Source organism: Salmo salar, chromosome 13 (assembly GCF_965601325.2).
Source record: "Salmo salar chromosome 13, fSalSal1, whole genome shotgun sequence".
NCBI classification, from domain to species: domain Eukaryota; kingdom Metazoa; phylum Chordata; class Actinopteri; order Salmoniformes; family Salmonidae; genus Salmo; species Salmo salar.
In genome coordinates this window covers 107,338,549-107,365,756 of record NC_138303.1, presented here as the reverse complement: position 1 = coordinate 107,365,756, position 27,208 = coordinate 107,338,549, and the positions used below count along the sequence as shown (strand labels likewise).

The following is a 27,208-nucleotide window of genomic DNA, read 5'->3' as shown; positions in this document are numbered from 1 at the left end:
TGAGACCACAGAGTATTCGACTGTCTCTGTTGTCTGTGTCTGTGTCTGAAACCACAGAGTATTCTACTGTCTGAAACCACAGAGTATGCTACTGTCTGAGACCACAGAGTATTCTACTGTCTGAGACCACAGAGTATTCTACTGTCTGAGACCACAGAGTATTCTACTGTCTGAGACCACAGAGTATTCTACTGTCTGAGACCACAGAGTATTCTACTGTCTCTGTCTGTCTGTCTGAGACCACAGAGTATTCTACTGTCTCTGTCTGTCTGAGACCACAGAGTATTCTACTGTCTCTGTCTGTCTGTCTGAGACCACAGAGTATTCTACTGTCTCTGTTGTCTGTTTGTACCTGCCAGTTATAAAGAATGGAACTAACTTTTTTTCTCGTCTTCCACTTTTCCCCTCCCTCCCCTTCAGATTGTTGATCAGCTGTTTGGACTTCTCTCAGTGTGTATGTGGGAGGAGCCTTTAGCTGTGAAGAAGAACCAAGAGAAAACAGCAGAGCGCTCCAACAGGGTATTCACAGTAACAATATAATGGACATTTTATGAACTTGGTGTTGAGTTTGAGTAATGTGGTCCTGTGTATCCCAGTTGGTAGCTTAAAAGGTCGTGGGTCATGAACTTACTGTAAGATCGTGGGTTAGGAACCTACTATACTCTTAAGTCACTTATGATAAAAGCGTATACATGTTCATGCTGTGTTCCAGGACCCAGGGAGTGATGATGAGTCTATTCCTATTGGAGACTTCTCCTTTGACCCCTACAAGCTGATCTGCTGCTCGTTGGAGAGCGGCAACGTCCTGTCTCATGGATCAGGAGGGAAGGGGTACGGCCTCGCCACCACAGCCATCAACTCCGGCTGCTTCATATGGAAGGTATTAAAGTACTTTATTTAATGAGTCAAATGTACAGGATAATATAAGATGGATCAGGAGGGGTATGGCCTCGTCGCTACCGCCTATCCACTCCATCACCTCAGGCTGTTTTTTATGGACGGTAGACTGTACTAGATAATCAGAGAGGATCCATTTGAGCAAGGTCAGGCACAGAATCTCTAATCTTGATCGTACGGAGTAGTAGTATTTTAGGATTCAAGGTGAGGCACAGAATCTCTAATCTTGATCGTACGGAGTAGTAGTATTTTAGGATTCAAGGTGAGGCACAGAATCTCTAATCTTGATCGTACGGAGTAGTAGTATTTTAGGATTCAAGGTGAGGCACAGAATCTCTAATCTTGATCGTACGGAGTAGTAGTATTTTAGGATTCAAGGTGAGGCACAGAATCTCTAATCTTGATCGTACGGAGTAGTAGTATTTTAGGATTCAAGGTGAGGCACAGAATCGCTAATTAAATCAAATTGTATTTGTCAGATGCGCAGAATATAACAGGTGTAGACCTTACAGTGAAATGCTTACTTACAAGCTCTTAACCAACAACGCTTTAAGAAGTTAAGTAACAAATAATTAAAGAGCAGCAGTAAAATAACAATAGCGAGGCTATATACAGGGGGTACTGGTGCTGGGGCACAGGTTAGTCAAGGTAATCTTGATCATACTGAGTATTTAGGATGCGTGATTCTGTACAGTTCGACTACAATGTCAATGATGTCAGACATACACAATGATTAAAACATATGTTAAGTTGCCTAAATCATGAAATCGGGCAACATTGTATCCTCCTAATTCCACTTCTTCATCACCCTCCTCCAGTTCAACATCACCAAGGAGAACAAAGGGAACGAGGGCACCTGTATCGGAGTGTCTCGCTGGCCCATCCGGGACTACAACCACCGCACCACCACAGACATGTGGCTGTACCGGGCCTACAGCGGTAGTTTGTACCACGGAGGGGAGCTGGGCCGGGCCCTGCCATCCTTCACTCAGGGAGACACCATCACCTGCATCCTGGACATGGAGGCTAGGACCATCTCTTTTGCCAAGAACAACAAGGTCTGTATACTTTACATCCTGGGGAGGAAGGGAATTCAATTCAACCCAATTAAATTCAGTTTAAAAAGGCAATTATTACGATACAATATAATACTTTTATTGTCCATTTCCATGACATTTGTTGCTGGCAGGCATAGGATATTCGTCGGAATATCATTAGGACATGCCTAATATTGTGTCTTGTTGACAGGAGCCTAAGCTGGCTTTTGAAGGTGTGGAGGCCACGGAGTTGTACCCTTGTGTGTTATTCTACAGCAGCAACCCTGGAGAGAAGGTGTGTGTGTGTGTGTGTGTGTGTGTCTTTAATTGGCTCTTTTAATACAAGGTAGATGTCTATGTAACATTTTGAAGATACTAAGTTACAAGCATAATACTATCAGTCTGCTTTCAATGGACTAAAGCAGGACTCACCACTACCGTGCTCTACCCCTAGGTGGCGCTGTGTGACCTCCAGATGAGAGGCATGCCCAGTGACCTGCTGCCTGGTGAACCACTGTGTTCCCCCCGCACCACAGTACTGCTGGAGGCCACGGTTCAGCTCCTCCGCAGGCTGCACCAGTGTGACGGCTACTGGACACAACACATCAACCAGCACATGCAGAGCCGGCTGGAGCTCATAGGACCGCTCATGAAGGAGGGAGGCCTGGGGACCATCAAACATGGTCAGCCACTGGGCGCACACACTTAGCAGTATGATACATTTAGCTTTTTAGTCATTTAGCAGACGCTCTTATCCAGAGTGACTTAGTTAGTGCATTCATCTTAAAAAGCGAGGTAGGACAACTACATATCACCGGCATAGAAAGTACATTTTTCCTCAATAACGTATCAATCAAGTGCTGGTTGTTATTTTTTTATTTGAGGGAGGGGGTCGCGATGAGGAGGATTATTTAAGATACTGTTTGAAGAGGTAGGGTTTCAGATGTTTTCGGGGAGATGGACAGGGACTTTGCTGTCCTAGCTTCAGGGGGAGCTGGTTCCAACATTGGGGTGCCAGGACAGAAGAGCTTGGACTGGGCTGAGCGGGAGTGCCAAGAGACCTGCGGTGGCAAAACGGAATGCTCAGGTTGGGGTGTAGGGTTTGAGCTTAGTCTGAAGGTGGGGGGGGTGGGGGGCAGTTCCTCTCGTTCTGTCGGTAAGCACCACAGTCTTGGTTTTGTGGAGTGTGCGCAGGAGCGAGGTGACAGAACTTGGGAAGGTTGAAAACCAAGAGCGCTGCAGCGTTCTAGATCAGTTTCAGGGTTTTATGGCACAAGCGGGGAGCCCAGCAGTCCAGACGGGAGAAGACAAGTGCCTGGATTAGGACCTGTGCCACTTCCTGTGTGAGGTAGGGTCATACTCTACGGATGTTGTAGAGCATGAACCTGCAGGAGCGAGTCACTGCTTTGATGTTTGCAGAGAACAACAGGGTGTTGTCCAGTGTTACGCCAATGTTCTTTGCACTCTGGGAGGGTGACACTGGAGTTGTCAACCGTGATGGAGAGGTATTTGAGCGAGCAGGCATTCCCCCCCCCCCAAGGAAGAGCAGTTCCGTCTTGTTGAGCTTGATGTGGTGGGCCGACATCCAAGTTGGGTGTCGGCAGGAGAAAAATATTTAAGTGTCACCCGCATAGCAATGATAGGAGAGACCATGTGAGGATATGACGGAGCCAACTGACTTGGGGTATAGAGAGAAGTGAAGAGGGACTACAACCGAGCCCTGGGGGACACCAGTAGTGAGAGTACGTGGTGCAGACACAGATCCTCTCAATGTCACCTGGTAGGAGAGACCTGCTAGGTTGGATGCAATACAGGAGTGTGCAGAGCCTGAGACGTCCAGCCCTGAGAGGGTGGAGAGGAGGATCTGATAGATCCTGAGACGCCCAGCCCTGAGAGGGTGGAGAGGAGGATCTGATAGATCCTGAGACGCCCAGCCCTGAGAGGGTGGAGAGGAGGATCTGATAGATCCTGAGACGCCCAGCCCTGAGAGGGTGGAGAGGAGGATCTGATAGAGCCTGAGACGCCCAGCCCTGAGAGGGTGGAGAGGAGGATCTGATGGTTCACGGTGTTGAAGGCAACGTATAGATCTAGGAGGATGAGAACAGAGGAGAGTCAGATTTGGCAGTGCGGAGAGCCTCCGTGACACAGAGAAGAGCAGTCTTGGTTGAGTGACGTGTCTTGAAGCCTGACTGGTTAGGGTCAAGAAGATCAGTCTGAGATGAGAAAGTTGATCAGAGACAGCACCCTCAAGTGTTTTGGAAAGAAAAGGATATAGGTCTATAATTGTTGACGTCAGATGATTAGAGTGTTGGTTTCTTGAGGAGGGAAGCAACTCGGGCCATTATGAAGTCAGAGGGGACTCAGCCAGTGGTCAGGGAGGAGTTGAGGGAATTCAGGAATGGGAGAAGGTCTCCAGAGAGAGTCTAGAGAAGGGAGGATGGCAGGAGGCCAGACCTCACTAGTCAAGAGAGAGGGGGAGAAAGAGGTCAAGGCTTTACGGTAGTTCTATGTGAGTTGAGACCAGTGGACTCAGTAGGCTGAGTGAATGAGTAGCGGATGTCGGGAGGCGGTGGGAGGAGAAAGTAGAAAAGAGTTTCCTATGGTTAGAGGCAGAAGCTTGAAATGTAGTGATAGAACGTGGCTTTAGCAGTGGATACAGAGGAAGAGAAGGGACTGAAAGGATAATAGGTCCTCTGGAAGTTTAGTTTTCCTCCATTTTTGCTCAGCTACCCGCAGCCCTGTTCAGTAAGCTCGCAATCGAGCCAACCTGGAGGAAAGGGGACAGTGCAAATCATGGGATGAGGAGAATAGTGTCGAAGAGGCAGAATCAGGAGACAGGAGGGAGAAGGATTTAGCAGAAGGGAGAGATGATAGAAGAGGAAAGAGTAGTGGGAGAGAGAGAGAAGATTGCGTCCGCGCATGACCATCTGGGTAGCGGCTGAGTGGTCAGGGTTGGAGGAAAGGGAGACAGAAAAGGAAATCAAAATAGTAATCTGAGACCTGGAGAGGGGTTGCAGTGAGATCAGTAGGAGAACAGGGACCTGGAGGGGGGTTACAGTGAGATTAGTAGGAGAACAGACCTAGAGGGGGGTTACAGTGAGATTAGTAGGAGAACAGAGACCTGGAGGGGGGTTGCAGTGAGATCAGTAGGAGAACAGGGACCTGGAGGGGGGTTGCAGTGAGATTAGTAGGAGAACAGACCTAGAGGGGGGTTACAGTGAGATTAGTAGGAGAACAGAGACCTGGAGGGGGGTTACAGTGAGATTAGTAGGAGAACAGAGACCTGGAGGGGGGTTGCAGTGAGATCAGTAGGAGAACGGAGAGGGGTTGCAGTGAGATCAGTAGGAGAACGGAGAGGGGTTGCAGTGAGATCAGTAGGAGAACAGAGATCTGGAGAGGGGTTGCAGTGAGATCAGTAGGAGAACAGAGACCTGGAGGGGGGTTACAGTGAGATCAGTAGGAGAACGGAGAGGGGTTGCAGTGAGATCAGTAGGAGAACGGAGAGGGGTTGCAGTGAGATCAGTAGGAGAACAGAGATCTGGAGAGGGGTTGCAGTGAGATCAGTAGGAGAACAGAGACCTGGAGGGGGGTTACAGTGAGATCAGTAGGAGAACGGAGAGGGGTTGCAGTGAGATCAGTAGGAGAACAGAGACCTGGAGGGGGGTTGCAGTGAGATCAGTAGGAGAACGGAGAGGGGTTGCAGTGAGATCAGTAGGAGAACAGAGACCTGGAGGGGGGTTACAGTGAGATCAGTAGGAGAACGGAGAGGGGTTGCAGTGAGATCAGTAGGAGAACAGAGACCTGGAGAGGGGTTGCAGTGAGATTAGTAGGAGAACAGAGATCTGGAGGGGGGTTGCAGTGAGATTAGTAGGAGAACAGAGACCTGGAGAGGGGTTGCAGTGAGATTAGTAGGCGAGCAGCCTCTAGTAAAGATTATGTCAAGCTCATTGCCTGCTTTTTGAGTTGGAGGGGATTGGGAAAGGGTGAGGTCAAAAGAGGCAAGGAGTGGAAATAAATTAATCGAAGGCAGATGTCGGGAGGTTGAAGTCGCCAAGAACGAAGAGCGGTGAGCCATCGTAAGGAAATTAGCTTATCAAGGTGTCAATCTCATTGAGGAACTCTCCCAGGGTACCTGGTGGTCGATAGATGACAATGTTAAGCGTGAGTGGACACGTGACAATGTGGAATTCAAATGAGGAAATGGACAGGTGAGGGAGAAAGAAATCTCCACTGAGGAGAAATGAGTAGACCTGTGCCACCACTGCGACGACCAGATGCTCTCGGACTATGGGAGAAAACAATCAGATGAAGAAAGAGCAGCTGGAGTAGCAGTGTTCTCTGGGGTGATCCCTGTCAGGGACAAGTAAAGAGACTGAAGGGCAGCATAGGCTGAGATGAACTCTGCGTTCTTGATCGCAGATCAGCAGTTTCAAGCGCTGCCAGAGACCTGAGAATTCCATGGTTTGTGCGCGCAGGGTACACTAAATTATAAGGGTAGCAGCCGAGAGGTGAGGAGCGTCTGTAAAGCCTACAGGGAGAGGTGCGAACAGGTATAGAAAACACACAGAGCTACAAAAAGAGCAAAATGAGAATCTATAAATAACTAGGTAATATACTGAGAGAGTGGTGTGGAGCCTTCCACGAACAACTCGGGAAGAACTTACAGCTGCCACTGCGAAACCAGTGGAGAATGAAGAACTAACACTAATTGCCAATTGCCTAGCAGACGAGGAGAGCACACCTCCCTGTACTAATTGCTGATTGCCTAGGAGAGGTGAAACCACTCCCCCCTCCAATACAGCCAATGGTTACCAAAACAAGTCACACATTGCCCTGTCCCTTGATCCTGGTTGATGTGTCTACAACTATCTGCAAATGATGAGCAGTCATCAGTCATCAGTTCACACACCAAAGTAGACTACTGGGAAGACAGGCAGCACTTAAAGTAGTTGGTCCTAGCTAGGAAAAAGACAGTACTAGACCACAACAAGTAATCACTCCTGGAGATATCAGGAGTCCTCTAGATATAGTATATATATATATACATATATATATATAGAATGAAGTACGCTGAGATGGCGGCTGAGAAGTTGGTTATATATACTCAGAAAAGAGATGAAACCCCTCCCTCTCCAATACAGCCACTGATTACCAAAACAAGTCACACATTTACACACCTGAATACGAATAGAGAAAGAGCTCAAACTAACTGTAGCTATGCAGCATTGTCTGCAAGGCTAGTGGGATTTGAAGACGTTTTTACTATGCTATGATCGTGATGTGGTTGTGGTACCTATTTTAGTTGAATACACAGATTTAAGTCTGTATGTTCTGCTTCAGTCTATATCTGACTAAAATGTAAATGTAGCCTTAAAAAGATGAAAAGTAACTGTCACTATTCAACAATGAGTTTCTTTATCTGATTGGTGTTAAAACCAGCAGGCCCGAGACCTAAGGGAATTGATGAAAGGGAGAAGAACAAGGAGCAGGTCGGGAGTTGTGTTGGAGATGAGACTGTAGACCCAGGGGACTTGGTGACGGGACCCTCAGGCCTCTCTGAGACCCAGCTGGGTGCTTTGTGCTCTGAGGTGTGGCCGGTGCTGGCCCTGATCGGAGGAGTGGACAGTGGGCTCCGTGCAGGGGGGCTCTGCCTGCACAAACCCAGTGGGAGAAGGGCCACCCTGCTGGGGGTACTGAAGGAAGGAAGCCCCCTAGCCAAGCTTCAATGGGAGGAGGCTGACCTCTCTGTCAGGTATTACAGTAGAGATTGCACACACACACACACACTCAAATGTAGAGAATTGTTTTCATGCACATTGCTGTTTATTTCTAGACTTTTGTGATAGCAAAGCAACAATAGATGTCTTACAATATCTGTATCATTAATTCATCGCTCGCCTCGCTGTCTGTCTGTCTGTCTGTCTGTCTGTCTGTCTGTCTGTCTGTCTGTCTGTCTGTCTGTCTGTCTGTCTGTCTGTCTGTCTGTCTGTCTGTCTGTCTGTCTGTCTGTCTGTCTGTCTGTCTCCAGTTCCATCCTGTTGTGTATGTCTGTCTGTCTCCAGTTCCATCCTGTTGTGTCTCTCTACAGTTCCATCATGTTCTGTTGTGCATGTCTTTCTTTTCTGTTTATTTCTGTTCTGTTTTAATCATGTGTCTTTCCCTCGGTTACCTAATTCACCCTTCTTACCTTTCCTTTTTCTTCCTTTTTGTTTCTCTTCTTTTTTTGTCCTCCCTCCTTCATCCCCTCCCCCCCTCTCCATCTGTTTCATGTCCTGGTTCTCTCACCACTAACCAAAGCTTCCTGAATTCTTGGTCACCCAGCGACACCCCGCTCTCCTCCTTGGAGCCCTGTGACGTGCCCCAGTGTGACGTCAGCAGATTCCGAGGCCTCAAACCCTCTGTCCTCTTAGACCTGATCTTCCTGACTGGCCTCCTGGAGGAGCAGGAGGAGTCGCGGGGACGAGGAGGCGGCGCAGGGAGAACCAGGAAGAGCTGCTCCTCCGAGCAGGAAGAGGAGGGATGGAGCATCCCTCGGAGCGTGCTGGAACGCAGGCTAGATGGAGACATCACCCGCGTCATGATGGACGATGATGACATTGAACGAGGCACAGGGCTAACAGAGGAGAGGGAGGAGAGGGAAGGAGAGAGGGAGAGGAACAGTCACCCGTCCCCAACTAGAGCTCTCTCAGAGTCCTGTGACGAGCCAGAGGAGGGTAGTACTTCGTCCTCCTGCCCCCCAACTCCAACCCCAACCCTACCAACCCCCTCCCCCCATCAGACCAAGCCCCAGACAGATGTCTTCTCCCTGGAGCTCCGGGCTGTAAGGGTTTCCTACCTCCTGCTGGGAGCCTTAAAGTCCCTGGCTGTCATCCTCAGCAGTGGGAAGTTTACTGACCTGCTGCTGGTGCCAAAGCATCAAGACCCCTCTACTGCTGCCCTCCTGACCAGTAGCAGCCCTGACCAGGCTAAGCCAGGGGACTCTGGTTTGAGCCCTGGGGACGACAGCAACGCTGCTGAAATGAGGTAGAACAAATTCAGAATATAATACGTATATATATGATTCATATAGTGCTTTTCAAATACCCAAATAAAATGACATTTACATATACATTTAAAAACAAGCATTTATAAAATAAATAAAAAACTATCTAGCATAACTGTGTCGTTGAATTCCAGTATTTCCATGGTGGTGTTCCTAGGTCTGTACTACAGTTTATGGTGCGGAGCATGGTGAAGTGGGCTGTGCGGCCCTGCCCTATCAGACAGACTGTTGCCCTGTCAGACCTGGAGAGAGCTCAGGTCCTAATCTTCAAAGGAACTCTCAACAGACTGCAGGAGGACAAAGGAGCCAAAGACCGTAAGGGTACTAGTACTGTTATTATTGAGTTATAGAAAATGTAATGTTCAAAATAGACGTATAGTCCTCTGTTTTGGCTAGTCGAATATGGCTTCATATTTCTCTCTGGGTTATTGGGTAAAAGGTTACGCTTAACGAGTGGTACGAAATTCTTGTTTTTTAGACTTGTTCAAAATTCAAGTTCTTGCAATTCAGCTTGTTTCTGCCGCTGAATAATAATTTAAAATAATTTTCTCTAATTTCTCCCTGTAGAGCCTGGTCACCACTCCTCGTCCCAGCCGTTGTCAAAGTCTTCCAGCTCTGTGTCTCTCTACAGCACGGGGTCAGAGGGCACCGCCATCTTCGGTCAATCAAACGGAGCCTCTGCCTCGTCCTCCACCAATGACCTGGCTGCTTCTCTGCTCTCTGCGCTTCAGGCTGATGGCCTGGAGAACTTTAACCCCTTCATCCCCATCAACTTCCTGCAGTGAGTACAGATCCATACATAGATTCTATTTCTATGTCATTTTATTTCTATGTTATGGTACGTTTAGTCATTAATGAAGGTTAATGTCTGAATCACAGTAGTTCTCAGTCCTTTTCAGGGTACACACACACACACACACACACACACACACACACACACACACACACACACGCATGCAGGCACACACTTTCCGTTGACAGCCTGGGTTATTGATGTTCTTGCTCCAGATCCATATCAGTAGGCAGCTCGTCTGAGACACAGAAGACTCAGAGTGGTGGTGAGTGTGTGAAATGAGACTGTGCTCAAGGCTTCAGCTCTGCTGCAACTCCCCTGGTTCTGATCTAACTGCTGGCTTCCCAAAGACAAGCAGACTTACAGCACAGTTCAACTCTATGAGGCGGTTTCCTGGACATTTTCAATGGAGCAATCGGACCCAACATGTTAAATGTAACAAACGTTTTCTACCTCTGATGATGAGGCTATGAAGAGAATTGGAAGCCTCTGTTGTCACTGTGCTCCATTCTGTGGGCTCCCTCTGTCCAGGAACTTCTAGTCCTAACACACAACCAGCGGTGCCTCTGTATCTCAGCTGTCTTTGTGCTAAATGCAGCCCACTACCACTGTGTTGTTGGCTTGGCTTCCTCTAGGCGGATGGTGTTAGCACGGTTCCCTACCCTGGCTGGCCTGGTTAATAACCCCCCCATGTTGCACGGTCCTGGCCCAGGCTTCGGCCTGGCCACCTCGTCTTCCTGTGAGGGCTTCACAGAGCAGCAGACCAGCTTCATGGAGCCCTGCGCTAATACTCAGGCCAGGAGCCGTGGCGCGGGTAAGAAAAACGCTTGTAGAGAAATACATGGAAGATTGAAGGCAATTTGGCTGCGTTTAGACAGGCAGCCCAATTCTGATATTTTGCCCAATTATTGGCAAAAGATCTGATCTGATTGGTTAAAAGACCAATTAGTGGCAAAAGATCAGAATTGATCTGCATGTGTAAACAGCCTTTTATGGTGTGCTGCCCATCTCATTCAAGATGAGAACCAGTCACATAGCAACACGGACCAACTAGCCTGGTCCCAGATATGTTAGCAGTTGGCTATACAGCGCAGACAGATCTGAGAGCAGGCTATAGATCAACTCCGCTCTGTCAATAACAGGACAGGATAGATACTTGCTCACGGGGAACTTTATGTCTGCCTGTTGCATGTCATGGCATGTTGAATGACATGTCCAGCTAATGTTCATTGTCCAGCTGGTTATTTGTGTTATGGGTGCTTTGACAACCAGAGTTTGTGTATTTGTATATGAAGAGTTGATTGATTGTATGCATGAAATCAGTTTGTCATCTACTCACATTGCTTGAATGGAACCATGAATTTGTGTTGAAAATGAACAGTCCTAAATAGAACAGCAGGGAAGCCCTCTACATAGAGAATTCATCCAGTTCTTTCTGTATAAAACCAAATATTTTTTACGATGGTGACAATTGTTTTGAGAAAGGTGCAGCCTGCTCAATGAGTTCACACTGATCTGCAAATCAATATCGGGACTTCCTGTGGTAAAATAAGTTAACTTTTTTTGTTTGTAAGGACTTTGAGTGCTGTTACTGCAATACTACTTACAATGCATTCGGAAAGTATTCAGACCCCTTCCCTTTTTCCACATTTTGTTACTTTACAGCCTTATTCTAAAATTGATTCAATATTTTTTTCCCCTCATAAATCTACACACAATACCCCATAATGACAAAGCAAAACCAGGTTTTTATACATCTTTGCAAATGTATTCAAAATAAAAAACAGAAATAACTTATTTACAATATATTACTACTGAAATACTTTTGCATTTCAGCCCGATAGGAAGTTGTCGTTGCCTTCATTGTATGATGACATGTCAAACATTTTACTGTCGATGACAGATTTGTTGGCTTGTTTTTCTTTTACCTTTTTTTCTCCTCAATTTCTAGAACGGCCTCAAATGTTTGTCCCAGTCCGCTTACTAGAAATGGGCTTCTCTATGAGACATATCTACAAGGCCATGGAGGCAGCAGGTATTGCTGTCGCTGCGCTCTGTGTGTTTAGTGTGGTGTGTAACTGTGCTCCATCCGCTTTCTGTGTTGTAGGCTAGTTCCTGCTTTTCCAGAGGGGTCTGGGTTTCTTTCTTTTAGGCCTACTCCTATGTCTTTCCACTTTGCTAGGCCTACTCCTATGTCTTTCCACTTTGCTAGGCCTACTCCTATGTCTTTCCACTTTGCTAGGCCTACTCCTATGTCTTTCCTCTTTGCATGTGGTCTATCGAAACGTGTCGTAGTATAGACACTAGTATTTTACAATCAGGGGTTGGAACCAAAATTATTTTCCAATCGTTTCGTTCTGAAAATAACCATTATTTTATTAATTCCATTCCACTGTTCTGACAAGGAAAATAACGTTCTGAACCGGTTCAACCCTCCTCTTGTTTTTTTTACATTTAGCTTGACGTTAAATTACTTCACCAATCAGTGCGGATAGAGCAGCTTGCTATGGTGCGGGCAAGCTATAGTTGTTTACATGCGTGATGGACAGACAAGTGTAGGGCACGAGATGCGACTGAACTTTTTCTGGTGGGGAGAGAGGTTGGAGGAGAAGGCTTCGCTTGAAGCGCTGGGCATCTTGTTATGACATGCATTATATGAATTAGGCCTGCAGAATTATACCTATGGAGGAGCGACTTCTATGGAGGAACTTTAAAATGTCTTTCAACTCCCGAGAGTTGGCTTAATGTTGGACAAGAGTTTCTGTAGCTTGCTAACAAGCTTGTGTGTGCAGAGCGGCACCAGAATTAAAAACACTTCTTACCTTTTTGTAGTTAATAAATCCAATGTGAAACGTGATAACTATAGTATCCTTAATTAGCATTAAGAAAGTTAATTCCGTTCTTCTCTACTAAAAAATCTCTCTCTAATTTCTGAATCACGCTGCTACATCAGTAGGATACAGTAGCCTATGCTTCGGAGAGGGAGAGGCAGGTAACCTGCACACGCGCACACACACACTGGCAAAGATTTTCAGCTGGCAGGCAGACACTGGAAGAAGTTTCTGAGTGACAGAGTGAAGGCTTTGCGAAGGCGCTTTGTTGCGTTTTTTTGTGGACTGGAAAAGAAATCCTAAAACATGAAATAACGTTATTATCTGGTTCCCATTCTTTTTTTAAAAACGGTTCTGTTCCAGAACAGTATAGATCACTTTCATTTCCGGTTCTGATTCCGTTCCTCTAAAAATGTTTTTTTTCTTCTGGTTTCTGATTTTGTTCCCTGAACTGGTTCCAACTCCTGATTTACAATAGACATAGATGTTGTTAGGCATTTTTTCATTAGATTATAATCAAAAAATTATATATCGTGATTCATGAATTTAACTTTTTCAAACCAGCCAGCAAATATGTGAAATGATAGGCTCATGGTGATACAAATGGTAATTTTCTGTTCCCTCTCCTTGGCATACTGTACCCCACTCAAATCTGTCTGGATCCTCTCAATTAAGCCCTGTTAACCAGGTTTCTGGACTACTTTATCTACTTTTACTATATAATGAGAAAGCATTTTAGATATTGATATTGATTCATATACAGTTCAGGTTAATTGTAAACACCACTGTTTGGTTAAGCACATGAATCCGCACGTGCATGTTTTCAATACAAATTCTATTTTATTCTTATCCAATAAACCTAGCCGTTGAATTAGATTCAATAGGACCCTCACTCTCCATTTCTCACACTTTTGTTTGACTTCTTTACTCCTTCGCTAGTGCTGTCGTCCTTCTTCCCGACATTAGTTTGGATTGAATGTACTTACATCACAAACTTTCCAATCTAACACTCTGTATAATGTGTCCCTTTCAAATGATTGACTTTGACTTCTATTGTCATTGCCTTTATGCAATATCCCCCCTTTTTAAAAAAGGGCCTGCGTCCCCTCACTTGGACTTGATCTCTTACCTCTCCTTGACCTTTGACCCCAGGTGTGGCTGGTGAGGTAGACTCGCGGACCATCGAGGTGCTGGCTAGCTGGATGTTGGAGCACCCCCTGACTGAGGAGCTGCAGATGGAGAGCCAGCCAGCAGGACCCTCCACCACTGAAACCCCCTCCCCTGACGGACCGGAGACCGTACAGTGCCCCGAGGCCCCCACCAGCGAACCCAACGAAAGGTCAGACACAGAAACAACCTTTTTGTTTTCTTTTTTTTTTTTCAATTGAGTTATTAAGGGTAGTAGAGCTGTGTTGATGAATCAGCTATGAGTTATTAAGGGTAGTAGAGCTGTGTCGATGAATCAGCTATGAGTTATTAAGGGTAGTAGAGCTGTGTTGATGAATCAGCTATGAGTTATTAAGGGTAGTAGAGCTGTGTTGATGAATCAGCTATGAGTTATTAAGGGTAGTAGAGCTGTGTTGATGAATCAGCTATGAGTTATTAAGGGTAGTAGAGCTGTGTTGATGAATCAGCTATGAGTTATTAAGGGTAGTAGAGCTGTGTTGATGAATCAGCTATGAGTTATTAAGGGTAGTAGAGCTGTGTTGATGAATCAGCTATGAGTTATTAAGGGTAGTAGAGCTGTGTTGATGAATCAGCTATGAGTTATTAAGGGTAGTAGAGCTGTGTTGATGAATCAGCTATGAGTTATTAAGGGTAGTAGAGCTGTGTTGATGAATCAGCTATGAGTTATTAAGGGTAGTAGAGCTGTGTTGATGAATCAGCTATGAGTTATTAAGGGTAGTAGAGCTGTGTTGATGAATCAGCTATGAGTTATTAAGGGTAGTAGAGCTGTGTCGATGAATCAGCTATGAGTTATTAAGGGTAGTAGAGCTGTGTCGATGAATCAGCTATGAGTTATTAAGGGTAGTAGAGCTGTGTCGATGAATCAGCTATGAGTTATTAAGGGTAGTAGAGCTGTGTCGATGAATCAGCTATGAGTTATTAAAGGTAGTAGAGCTGTGTCGATGAATCAGCTATGAGTTATTAAGGGTAGTAGAGCTGTGTCGATGAATCAGCTATGAGTTATTAAGGGTAGTAGAGCTGTGTCGATGAATCAGCTATGAGTTATTAAGGGTAGTAGAGCTGTGTCGATGAATCAGCTATGAGTTATTAAGGGTAGTAGAGCTGTGTCGATGAATCAGCTATGAGTTATTAAGGGTAGTAGAGCTGTGTCGATGAATCAGCTATGAGTTATTAAGGGTAGTAGAGCTGTGTCGATGAATCAGCTATGAGTTATTAAGGGTAGTAGAGCTGTGTCGATGAATCAGCTATGAGTTATTAAGGGTAGTAGAGCTGTGTCGATGAATCAGCTATGAGTTATTAAGGGTAGTAGAGCTGTGTCGATGAATCAGCTATGAGTTATTAAGGGTAGTAGAGCTGTGTCGATGAATCAGCTATGAGTTATTAAGGGTAGTAGAGCTGTGTCGATGAATCAGCTATGAGTTATTAAGGGTAGTAGAGCTGTGTCGATGAATCAGCTATGAGTTATTAAGGGTAGTAGAGCTGTGTCGATGAATCAGCTATGAGTTATTAAGGGTAGTAGAGCTGTGTCGATGAATCAGCTATGAGTTATTAAGGGTAGAAGAGCTGTGTCGATGAATCAGCTATGAGTTATTAAGGGTAGTAGAGCTGTGTCGATGAATCAGCTATGAGTTATTAAGGGTAGAAGAGCTGTGTCGATGAATCAGCTATGAGTTATTAAGGGTAGTAGAGCTGTGTCGATGAATCAGCTATGAGTTATTAAGGGTAGTAGAGCTGTGTCGATGAATCAGCTATGAGTTATTAAGGGTAGTAGAGCTGTGTCGATGAATCAGCTATGAGTTATTAAGGGTAGTAGAGCTGTGTCGATGAATCAGCTATGAGTTATTAAGGGTAGTAGAGCTGTGTCGATGAATGAGCTATGAGTTATTAAGGGTAGTAGAGCTGTGTCGATGAATCAGCTATGAGTTATTAAGGGTAGTAGAGCTGTGTCGATGAATCAGCTATGAGTTATTAAGGGTAGTAGAGCTGTGTCGATGAATCAGCTATGAGTTATTAAGGGTAGTAGAGCTGTGTCGATGAATCAGCTATGAGTTATTAAGGGTAGTAGAGCTGTGTCGATGAATCAGCTATGAGTTATTAAGGGTAGTAGAGCTGTGTTGATGAATCAGCTATGAGTTATTAAGGGTAGTAGAGCTGTGTTGATGAATCAGCTATGAGTTATTAAGGGTAGTAGAGCTGTGTTGATGAATCAGCTATGAGTTATTAAGGGTAGTAGAGCTGTGTTGATGAATCAGCTATGAGTTATTAAGGGTAGTAGAGCTGTGTTGATGAATCAGCTATGAGTTATTAAGGGTAGTAGAGCTGTGTCGATTAGTCAGCTATGAGTTATTAAAGGGTAGTAGAGCTGTGTCGATTAATCAGCCATAAATTCAATATAATTGTTTCAAGAAAAATTCAAGACGTAAATCAGTTCGAGAGATTGAGATCAATAGATTATTCACAGAAACAAAGATTGTGTTGGCTTGGTTGAGTTGGAAGATTAGTTACTGTTATGTTATTGTGTTGCAGTCTGCTGGCGGGCCTAGACCTGGTGGAGAGGGAGAACTTCCTAGATGTCCACCTGACCAGGAACAGGCCTCCCCCGGCCAGACGCCAGCGCTCCAGCTTGGGGCACAGAACCTCCTTTAGGAGAGCAGGTCAGCACAACCTCCAACAGGAAGATATTTGGGTAGCTGACCTGAAGCTCTCTGTCTGTGACATTGATTGGATTCTAAGGGGATATCATGTGGTGTCCCTCTGGGCTCATACTAGGACCTCTACTGTTCCTGTTACATGTAAATGAAATTCCAGCAGCAGTGAAATGTAAACTCCTGCTGTATGCAGACAACTCTGCCTTGCTGGTGTTAGGAAAGGATTCTGTGTGGATTGAGGGGCATTAAGCAAAGTGCAGTACAATGCTTTCATACGTTATCCTCTTTAAGGATTCATATGTGAGGCTATGTACTAAACATCCAAAGATTTTAAGACTAAAGCCTGGTTTATACTACGGGTGTGTTCGTAAATTTAATCAGGAGTGCCTGAGTGCGCTCTGGGCATTAGTAAACTAAGAGCGTTGTCAGATTGGCCGTTCGTAAATTCTGAGCGTTTCGCTCTCGGAGCACTCACTGGACGCTCTGGCCCGAAAAGTAGGTTTGATCCGAGCGTTCTGACCTAACAGCAGTCAAGCACCCAAGCTGACTGGCTAACGTTGGCTTGCTTGCTAGTTACTTCCAGACACAAATTAGAGAACTGACCATTTTACTAGTCCCAGCAGAGCTGGTAAGGCTGTTTTTATGTTATCCAGAGCATTGGTGACTGCAACTGTGCTACTGGCAACAATATAATTACACATTTTTTGGCCAAAGTTTACTGACACCGACCATATTCAACAGGTGTTGAGCATTTGTAAATTCGTCAATTATTCTGCGCTCTGGCACCCTCAGATGAGAGTGCTCTGAAATCGGATCAGATTGCCAGAGCGAATTTACCAGCTACGTCTATAGACAGTTGTCGCAGTGACATCATAAACATTCTATTGAAATAGTTACTTGCATAGTGGAGACTTTTGTTTACATGTTGCTAGCTAGCTAAACAATGAACCATAAACTCATAACGTTACTAGCCTGCATGAATCTGCAGGAAGCTAACCAACCAGGGTCAATGTTAGCTAGCTAACATTAGGCTCTAACTAGCAATGCAAATGGCTCTGAGAGACAAATAATATTACTACACAGATCATTCATGTAACGTTAGCATGCTAGCTAACAGTACACTTTACCTTGAAAGGAAAACTACTTTCTGACAAAATTAGAAACGTGTAATATCTGAAAATGTAGCTAGTTAGACTCTCTTACCCGTATACATGGATGGACGCTTCTCCCTCTCTGTCATGGATGCCATGGATGCCCCTTAGTTTGAAGATGTAATCCGGAGCCTTCTGTGTTCTCTTTTCGACTCCGTCTGCATATTTGCAATCAAACACCAGAATTTTCTCCATCTCCTTAGCTATCATACTCTAATTCTACTGATTTCAAAACTCGGTCTTCCAGAAAGTGGAGAGCAATACTTATGCAGTTCTACTACGTGATATCTTTCAAAAAAGCTGCGTTAGAAATTATTACCGACACATACTGATTAGCTCATGTTATAGAGAGAAGTGTGCTACATGGCAGACCAATCTGAACTCATCTCGCGGCATGTCCAGCCCACTCATTATCTTAACCAATCATGGCTAGCGGGAAGGTTTCCCGCTTTTTCCGTGGCTAAACCAACTAGGCTCATAATTGAACAATGTTATTTGTATTTACAGATGGCATACAAGTTTGTTATTAAGGCACATGAAAGTTCACGTTCCACAACGCATTAAAAAAAAGTTTAAGTTCAAAGGTCCCCGTCTTACCTCAGTTAGGATCACCACTTTATTTTCAGAATGTGAAATGTCAGAATAATATTAGAGAGAATTATTTATTTCAGCTTTTATTTCTTTCATCACATTCCCAGTGGTTCAGAAGTTTACATACACTCAATTAGTATTTGGGTAGCATTGCCTTTAAATTGTTTAACTTGGGTCAAATGTTTTGGGTAGCCTTCAACAAGCTTCCCACAATAAGTTGGGTGAATTTTGGCCCATTCCTTCTGACAGAGCTGGTGTAACTGAGTCAGGTTTGTAGGCCTCCTTGCTCACACGTGCTTTTTCAGTTCTGCCCACAAGTTTTCTATTGGATTGAGGTCAGGGCTTTGTGATGGCCACTCCAATACCTTGACTTTGTTGTCCTTAAACCATTTTGCCACAACTTTGGAGGTATGCTTGGGGTCATTGTCCATTTGGAAGACCCATTTGCAACCAAGCTTTAACTTCCTGACTGATGTCTTGAGATGTTGCTTCAATATAGCCACATAATTTTCCTGCCTCATGATGCCATCTATTTTGTGAAGTGCACCAGTCCCTCCTGCAGCAAAGCACCCCCACAACATGATGCTGCCACCCCCGTGCTTCACAGTTGGGATGGTGTTCTTCGGCTTGAAAGCCTCCCCCTTTTTCCTCCAAACATAACGATGGTCATTATGGCCAAACAGTTCTATTTTTGTTTCATCAGACCAGAGGACATTTCTCCAAAAAGTACGATCTTTGTCCCCATGTGCAGTTGCAAACCGTAGTCTGGCTTTTTTATGGCGGTTTTGGAGCAGTGGCTTCTTCCTTGCTGAGCGGCCTTTCAGGTTATGTCGATATAGGACTCGTTTTACTGTGGATATAGATACCTTTTGTACCTGTTTTCTCCAGTATCTTCACAAGGTCCTTTGCTGTTGTTCTGGGATTGATTTGCACTTTTTGCACCAAAGTACGTTCATCTCTAGGAGACAGAACGTGTCTCCTTCCTGAGCTGTATTTTATTATTTTACATTTATTTAACTAGGCAAGACAGTTAAGAAGAAATTCTTATTTTCAATGACGGCCTAAGAACAGTGGGCTAACTGCCTTGTTCAGGGGCAGAACGACGGCTGCGTGGTCCCATGGTGTTTATACTTGCGTACTATTGTTTGTACAGATGAACGTGGTACCTTCAGAGGTTTGGAAATTGCTGAGTTTGAAGGTAGGCCTTGAAATACATCCACAGGTAAACCTCCAATTGACTCAAATTATGTCAATTAGCCTATCAGAAGCTTCTAAAGCCATGACATAATTTTCTTGAATTTTTCAAGTTGTTTAAAGGCACAGTCAACTTAGTGTATGTAAACTTCTGACCCACTGGAATTGTGATTAAGTGAAATAATCTGTCTGTAAACAATTGTTGGAAAATGACTTGTGTCATGCACAAAGTAGATGTCCTAACCTACTTGCCAAAACTATAGTTTGTTAACAATACATTTGTGGAGTGGTTGAAAAACAAGTTTTAATGACACCAACCTAAGTGTATGTAAACTTCCGACTTCAACTGTATGTTATCCTCTGGGCAGCTATCTGTCCTTCACATGTTATCCTCTGGGGCAGCTATCTGTCCTTCACATGTTATCCTCTGGGGGGGCTATCTGTCTTTCACATGTTATCCTCTGGGGGGGCTATCTGTCCTTCATATGTTATCCTCTGGGGGGGCTATCTGTCTTTCATATGTTATCCTCTGGGGGGGCTATCTGTCCTTCATATGTTATCCTCTGGGGGGGGCTATCTGTCTTTCACATGTTATCCTCTGGGGGGGCTATCTGTCCTTCACATGTTATCCTCTGGGGGGCTATCTGTCCTTCACATGTTATCCTCTGGGCAGCTATCTGTCCTTCACATGTTATCCTCTGGGCAGCTATCTGTCCTTCACATGTTATCCTCTGGGCAGCTATCTGTCCTTCACATGTTATCCTCTGGGCAGCTATCTGTCCTTCACATGTTATCCTCTGGGCAGCTATCTGTCCTTCATATGTTATCCTCTGGGCAGCTATCTGTCCTTCATATGTTATCCTCTGGGCAGCTATCTGTCCTTCACATGTTATCCTCTGGGCAGCTATCTGTCCTTCACATGTTATCCTCTGGGCAGCTATCTGTCCTTCATATGTTATCCTCTGGGGGGGCTATCTGTCCTTCATATGTTATCCTCTGGGGCAGCTATCTGTCCTTCACATGTTATCCTCTGGGCAGCTATCTGTCCTTCACATGTTATCCTCTGGGGGGGCTATCTGTCCTTCACATGTTATCCTCTGGGGCAGCTATCTGTCCTTCACATGTTATCCTCTGGGCAGCTATCTGTCCTTCACATGTTATCCTCTGGGCAGCTATCTGTCCTTCACATGTTATCCTCTGGGCAGCTATCTGTCCTTCACATGTTATCCTCTGGGCAGCTATCTGTCCTTCACATGTTATCCTCTGGGCAGCTATCTGTCCTTCATATGTTATCCTCTGGGCAGCTATCTGTCCTTCATATGTTATCCTCTGGGCAGCTATCTGTCCTTCATATGTTATCCTCTGGGCAGCTATCTGTCCTTCATATGTTATCCTCTGGGCAGCTATCTGTCCTTCATATGTTATCCTCTGGGCAGCTATCTGTCCTTCATATGTTATCCTCTGGGCAGCTATCTGTCCTTCATATGTTATCCTCTGGGCAGCTATCTGTCTTTCACATGTTATCCTCTGGGGGGGCTATCTGTCCTTCACATGTTATCCTCTGGGCAGCTATCTGTCCTTCACATGTTATCCTCTGGGGGGGCTATCTGTCCTTCACATGTTATCCTCTGGGCAGCTATCTGTCCTTCATATGTTATCCTCTGGGGGGGCTATCTGTCCTTCATATGTTATCCTCTGGGCAGCTATCTGTCCTTCATATGTTATCCTCTGGGCAGCTATCTGTCCTTCATATGTTATCCTCTGGGCAGCTATCTGTCCTTCATATGTTATCCTCTGGGCAGCTATCTGTCCTTCATATGTTATCCTCTGGGCAGCTATCTGTCCTTCATATGTTATCCTCTGGGCAGCTATCTGTCTTTTTAAGTGTAAATAAAGAAGGAGGAAAAGACTATTCAGAGACAGTCATGTACTGTTCATTGTGACTCTTTTCTTCTTGCTAACCTACTATATTTCCACCACTATCCTTTCTTCATCCAGACTCTCCATCCCCCAACCCCATCCCACCGCTGTACAGGCAGGACCCAGGGGTGTCTGAGTGGCCGGAGCGGGCAGAGACGCACCCCTTCGCTGCTGAGGAGGAGTCAGAGTTGGGGTACATGGATGACCCCTACCATGAAGAGCCCTACGAGGAGCTACAGTTTAGAGAGTTCATCAGCTCGGAGAGAGACACCCTCTGGATGGTCGAGGTACTACATCACAATCACAGATCCGGGAACCTAAACATGACGTTTAGGTTAAAAACATGACGTTTAGGTTAAAAACATGACGTTTAGGTTAAAAACATGACGTTTAGGTTAAAAACATGATGTTTTGGCCGCCCAACGGCCTTCGTTAAAAAGAGCAAACAGTACAATAGGACTGGAAAAAAAGGTTTAGGTCAGGGTTGGAATCAATTCCATTTCAAATCAGTCAATTTCAGGCAGGTAACTGTAAAAGTTGAATTGATCCCAGCCCTGGTTCGGTCCAGTTGATATGGTTGTTGTTTCCCTCAGGGGGGCGAGGAGCACCAGCCCCATGACATGGTACAGTGTGATCTGTGTAACACCCTGACTCTGCAGTTCAACAACCACATGAAGAGGCATCACCCGGGCTGTGGCCAGAGCGCTGGGCGGCGAGGGTACCGCTCCACCGGGGCATACGTGGACGGGTGGTTCGGAGGGGAGTGTGGGTCCGGTAGCCCTTACTACCTGCTTTGTAGCACCTGTAGAGAGAAGTACCTGGCAGCTAACCTAGGGGAGATTGGATCCAAACATGACCGGTGAGTAAGAAATACACTTTATGCTTAAGAATGCCTTTTTGTGCAGGAGTCACACACATATGCTCTTTTTCATAGTCCTTGGAGCTGCATAGTAACACTGTATATGCTTGTTAAAAGTACTACAACAGTTGAGTCTGTCAGTTACTCCCAGGCATACTGTTCTTCTCTCCTCAGAATGAAAGGGCTTGCTTCTGATTTAATTGGACGACTGGACAGCACCTCCGATGGTAAGGATTTGACCCTCTATTTGTTACGGTTTCTTCTGCTCTGTGAATCATATGTTTAAGTGACTCCCTTGACCTCTTATTATTGACTTATGCCTCAGTGAATCAATGTTTTCTTATAATAAAATCACCATGTGCTCGGAGACAGTGAATCATCTGGTGAATCATATCCAGGTCCCCCTCACAAAAGAGGTTTCTAACCTCAAGGGTCTTAAATAAAGGTTAAATGAAAATATGAATAAATACATTTAAAATAAATAAAAAGATGACTCATGAAGATATCTGCTTCTCTCACCCAGAAGACTGGGAGCTGGGCCCGCTAGATGACTCTGACCCAGACCGGCTGACTGGGCTGGAGGACTTTGGGGTGTTGCTGAGGCCTCTGGGTCTGAGTGAGAAGAAGCTGTTGCCAGACCCCATCCCCTTCACAGAGAACGACCCGCTGGGAGCGCTGGTCAACAGCACCAGTAACCCTGACGGGTCCCTGATCCAGAAAGGTACTGTACTTCACATACAGCATTATGCAGCAAACTAGGGTTGCAGAATCCCCAAATTGTACCAAAACTCCATGGTTGGAGAATTTCTGGAGTCAACGGGAAATAAGCTCCAAGGAAATCCTCCAATTCCTCAACTGGGATTTCTGAAAGAAACCAGAGAATTCATGGGAAGGTTTCAAACTAATGCAAACATACAGCTCAAATTCTGTGAAATATGTTGAAATGCTCACACAGATGTTGTAATGTATTGTGTATCTCTGGTATACAGGTGTGGTCAGCACTGACACTAAGGGGTTAGGTTCCTCCAGTCCTCTGACTCTGGGGGAGCAGGCTGCATCGCTGAGAGACCCTCAGGACAGACTACAGGCTCTAAGGAGAGTCACCTCTACAGCCCAGATACTACTGGCATACAGCATGGTGATGAGAGCACTCTCCCAAACATCCTCTAGGTTGGTTGGTTGCTTTGTTTAATTGGATCGATATCTCACAATGTGGGGTAGCCTAATGTTCAGAGAGTCCATCAACAACATATTCCATTCACTGTACAGTGCTTACATTCCAGGCTCCTCCTCTGATGAGGTATTTCAATACACATTTGCTACTGAGAACTTCCTTATTTCACCCACAACGTTGTTTTGTTAGTCTTATGAAACCATTTAAATTGGTCTGAAAACAGTGAGCTGTAAGCTTCTGTTATTGTTTTTCTGACAGGCCAAATGTCAGAGTTTTCATCAAACAATTCCTGTGCCGTTGTTCTAGTGATAAACTGGTTTTAAAATGTTACAGATCATATGTTATGGTTGATGGCTCAGTGTTAGAACACTACAAAGCTAGGTTGTAATCAGTTACCTGTAGAACTCTACAAGGCTGCAATGTGTTACCGTAGAACACTGCAGGGCTGTGATCTGTTACTGTAGAACTCTACAGGGTTGTAATCTGTTACTGTAGAACTCTACAGGGTTGTAATCTGTTACTGTAGAACTCTACAGGGTTGTAATCTGTTACTGTAGAACTCTACAGGGTTGTAATCTGTTACTGTAGAACACTGCAGGGTTGTAATCTGTTACTGTAGAACACTGCAGGGCTGTGATCTGTTACTATAGAACACTGCAGGGCTGTGATCTGTTACTGTAGAAAACTACAGGGCTTTTGTGTGGAAAATCAGAATACAATTGTGTTCCCCTCATATCACACATCTATCTTTCCTCCCCTCCCTCCCTGCATCTCTACTTTCTCTTTCTTTATACTTCTCTCCCTCTCTTGCCCAGTGTGTCAGTGTGCAGTGCCTCTAGTGGTCTGGAGGGCTTGGGCCTGGCAGACATCCGTATCCTGGTGCGTCTGATGTGCCTGGCGGCGGCAGGCCGGGTCCATACCAGTGTTGACCAGCAAGGGGTAGCAGGGGGTAGCAGAGGCTGTGGTGGGGCTACAGAGAGAAGCAGCTCTGCCTTCCTCTCCTTCCTTAGCTCAGCTATAGGCAGCCTGGTCTCGCACAGTCCCACAGCATACAGGGAGCTGGTGGACATCTGCACTCAGGTGTGTGAGTCTGTACTCTGACTGGCTCCATATGTCTTAGACTGTCTACCAAGGTTGGGGTAATTCCATTTCAATTCAGGAAGTAAACTTCAAATTTCAACTCCAATTTTAGTTGTCTCCAGCATGTCTTACATTTGGCGTAGTCGGCAGGATATGGAATTTCGGTTTTCTTCTGGAATTGACCCCAACCTTGGTGTCCACCTTTTTCCATCACCGTCTGTAGAATATATGGTGCTCTTGTAACTAATCTTTCTCTACTTACACTAATGTCACCCCTTGGTCCGGTGTAGGATCTGATGGCAGCTGCCACAGGGATGAACCTTGGTGCCATCAGTGATCCTGCACAGAGAGTTCGCCTGACCTCCACCCTGAAGAGGGCGCCACAACAAGATGTCACACCCCTCACACCTCCCACCTTCCTGGTCACACAGAGTCTGGTCTCCCTGCTCACAGAGAAGGGCATCCGCTACCGCTATTCTCCAGACAGAACCGTTACCGAGCAGCACGAGTCTAAAGGTGAGAGGAAGGTACTTTTTATGCCAAAGTCACAGAATAAGTTGTTGTGTTTGGTAAGGTACATATTTTTCAGGTAGTACATCCACATTGCACTCTGTAGCATTTCCCCCCTACTGGACACAACCCTGTAGAGCGGTTTGATTGGTTGGTGCTACCTCATGACGGCTGTTGCGTTTCCCCCGATTGGTCCAGGTCCAGACGCTGGTAGCCCATCTGCTGCAGTACCACCTCCCCAGGTGGGGGCGAGAGTGGGCCCTCTGGAGCTGGCCAACGCCCTGGCAGCCTGTGCCCTGTCTGCCAGGCTGACTAGTAAACACCGTCAGTGGGCAGCCCAGCAGCTGGTCCAGGCCCTGGCAGCCTCAGAGAGGGACAACCCCATCCGGCCTCAGACCTATAGCGACATGGCTGGAGACCTGAGAAAGTGTCCTCTGAAGAAGCTAGAGGGACATCACGGCAGGGTACGGGACAAAGATACTCAGGCTCAAATATTCATATCCTCTCTCCTCACATCCTTCTCAAAACGCATTGAAGGAGATGGTCCGAGGGGAGGGACCTTTTGACCATCTCTTCCAATTGGGTTTGAGGAGAGAGGAAAGACGAATTGAAAAAGCCCTTGTGAAAGTGACGCTTACTAATGAGGTTCCTATGATCAGTTCCTGTTTGTTGGATACTGATGTTGACCCGGTTGTTGTTGAAGGTGACTAGCTGTACTTGGAACAATGAGCAGGGTCTGTTGGCCACTGGAGCTCAGGACGGGACAGTCAGACTGTGGGACGTCAACCAGAACACTGCTGACCTGCAGTGCACACACTCCTGTAGCATCAGGTGAGGGAACATTAATTCAGAAATGCATCCTTCTTAGTTTCCTTGAGGTAAGCACAGCTCATGTCAATACAAGGTTACCACCTTATTACTTCCACCAATGCAACCAAGGTTGAAAAGAAGGATGCATTTCTAAAGTATTGGAACAGGGACATGAAAGATGTGGTGCTGTTGGGAGTAGAGCTAAAAGCCAATCCTGTCCTACTCCCCCAGTGATGACAGACGGAGCTCTGAGGCAGCAGGTGGAGCTCACCTGGTGTCTCCTGTCTACTGGAGCTCTGGAGGTACCCTCCTCGCTGCCTTCCAAAACAAGATCATCAACATCTGGACTGTCAACGGTATGTACAGTAGTAACTGGTCCTCAAACCTTTTAACAATGTGTGTGTCGTTCAGCTGTGTTTTCATATGTTCGGACGCTCCGATGAAGGTCAACCGGGACCGAAAGCTTGGCAAAAAAAAAAGGTTTTCCGTTGCTCTTCATTTCATATGTTGAAAGCATTAAATATGTATCTTATCTGAGATTCTGATCAATGGTCTTTTTAAATTAAAATAATCCCAAACTTTATCATTCATTTATAATCTCTCTGTTGTGGTTCATTCAGGAGCCCAGGGCCACGTGGAGGCCCAGCCGTCCTGGGTGACAGCCCTCTCCTGGGTGCAGACCTCCAGCCCCTTCCCCTCCCAGGGGGGCATCGCCGGGAAGGATGCCCAGCCAGAAAGCCTGTTGGTGGGCCGTCTGGACGGATCCCTCTGCTGGCTGCAGGTCACTGAAGACTTCACCATTGAGAGCACAGAGCTCACCCGCTGCCACAGGAAAGAATGTGAGTTACATTTATACTGACTGACTGCTGATCTATTTTTAATTATTATTATATAGAGGAAGCAAGTGGTCAAATATAGCTGCCAGCAGCCACAACAAGCCAAGTTGCCATTAAGTCAGAAATGGCTTTGTTTATGACAAATTGGTCAATAAGTAGTGTTCTCAGTGGTCATGGACTGCTTGCTGTGTGATATCTTGCTCCTCTCGCTCCCCTCCCAGCTCCTCAGTGTGTGGTGTGGCACAGTGTGGACAAGCCCTTTGCTGTGGGTTACCCTGATGGGAAGATCCTACTGGCTACCGCTGGATCCTACGAGACTGAACAACCCCTACTACTGTCTGCCTTCCCTGTAAGTCAACACAGACTTTTACATCCATATAATTGTATAGTAATTTACAGGCCACTCTTTAACCAACTCGGTCACGTCGTTACCATTGTTATCAACGTTCTACAGACGCTGCAGCCATGTCCTAAAGTAGAATGGGGGCTAATGACTCTTTCGTTTAATTTACACTATATGGGCTTGGGAATATGACACGATTGCAAATTAGGCGCAAATTGAGTAGGAAACAACTTTGCCATCATCATCATGTTGTCAAATTTACTTTAGACAGTTGGCTATGTAATTAGCTAGCAAAGTTTGTCAA

General features: G+C 45.6%; 1 protein-coding gene across 8 annotated transcripts in view; it reads left to right on the top strand.

Annotated features, from left to right (window-relative positions):
* The window catches only part of LOC106568497 (putative E3 ubiquitin-protein ligase HERC1), a 101,001-nt gene that overhangs the window by 47,113 nt on the left and 26,680 nt on the right, over nucleotides 1-27,208 (top strand). For 2 of the 8 annotated variants that reach the window (XM_082960572.1, XM_045692606.2), the window contains exons 34-58: nucleotides 421-519; nucleotides 713-880; nucleotides 1,716-1,955; nucleotides 2,146-2,229; nucleotides 2,389-2,617; nucleotides 7,374-7,686; nucleotides 8,232-8,957; nucleotides 9,134-9,297; nucleotides 9,544-9,757; nucleotides 10,405-10,583; nucleotides 11,721-11,804; nucleotides 13,753-13,939; nucleotides 16,315-16,442; nucleotides 21,371-21,579; nucleotides 21,886-22,151; nucleotides 22,326-22,378; nucleotides 22,675-22,872; nucleotides 23,141-23,321; nucleotides 24,141-24,405; nucleotides 24,696-24,921; nucleotides 25,114-25,379; nucleotides 25,619-25,746; nucleotides 25,957-26,081; nucleotides 26,346-26,564; nucleotides 26,783-26,910. In XM_082960572.1, the coding sequence (XP_082816698.1) occupies nucleotides 421-519; nucleotides 713-880; nucleotides 1,716-1,955; nucleotides 2,146-2,229; nucleotides 2,389-2,617; nucleotides 7,374-7,686; nucleotides 8,232-8,957; nucleotides 9,134-9,297; nucleotides 9,544-9,757; nucleotides 10,405-10,583; nucleotides 11,721-11,804; nucleotides 13,753-13,939; nucleotides 16,315-16,442; nucleotides 21,371-21,579; nucleotides 21,886-22,151; nucleotides 22,326-22,378; nucleotides 22,675-22,872; nucleotides 23,141-23,321; nucleotides 24,141-24,405; nucleotides 24,696-24,921; nucleotides 25,114-25,379; nucleotides 25,619-25,746; nucleotides 25,957-26,081; nucleotides 26,346-26,564; nucleotides 26,783-26,910 (5,079 nt within the window). Of the gene's footprint in view, nucleotides 1-420; nucleotides 520-712; nucleotides 881-1,715; nucleotides 1,956-2,145; nucleotides 2,230-2,388; nucleotides 2,618-7,373; nucleotides 7,687-8,231; nucleotides 8,958-9,133; nucleotides 9,298-9,543; nucleotides 9,758-9,984; nucleotides 10,035-10,404; nucleotides 10,584-11,720; nucleotides 11,805-13,752; nucleotides 13,940-16,314; nucleotides 16,443-21,370; nucleotides 21,580-21,885; nucleotides 22,152-22,325; nucleotides 22,379-22,674; nucleotides 22,873-23,140; nucleotides 23,322-24,140; nucleotides 24,406-24,695; nucleotides 24,922-25,113; nucleotides 25,380-25,618; nucleotides 25,747-25,956; nucleotides 26,082-26,345; nucleotides 26,565-26,782; nucleotides 26,911-27,208 lie in introns of all 8 variants that reach the window. The other 6 variants (XM_082960570.1, XM_082960573.1, XM_082960571.1 and 3 more) reach the window with 6 other exon arrangements.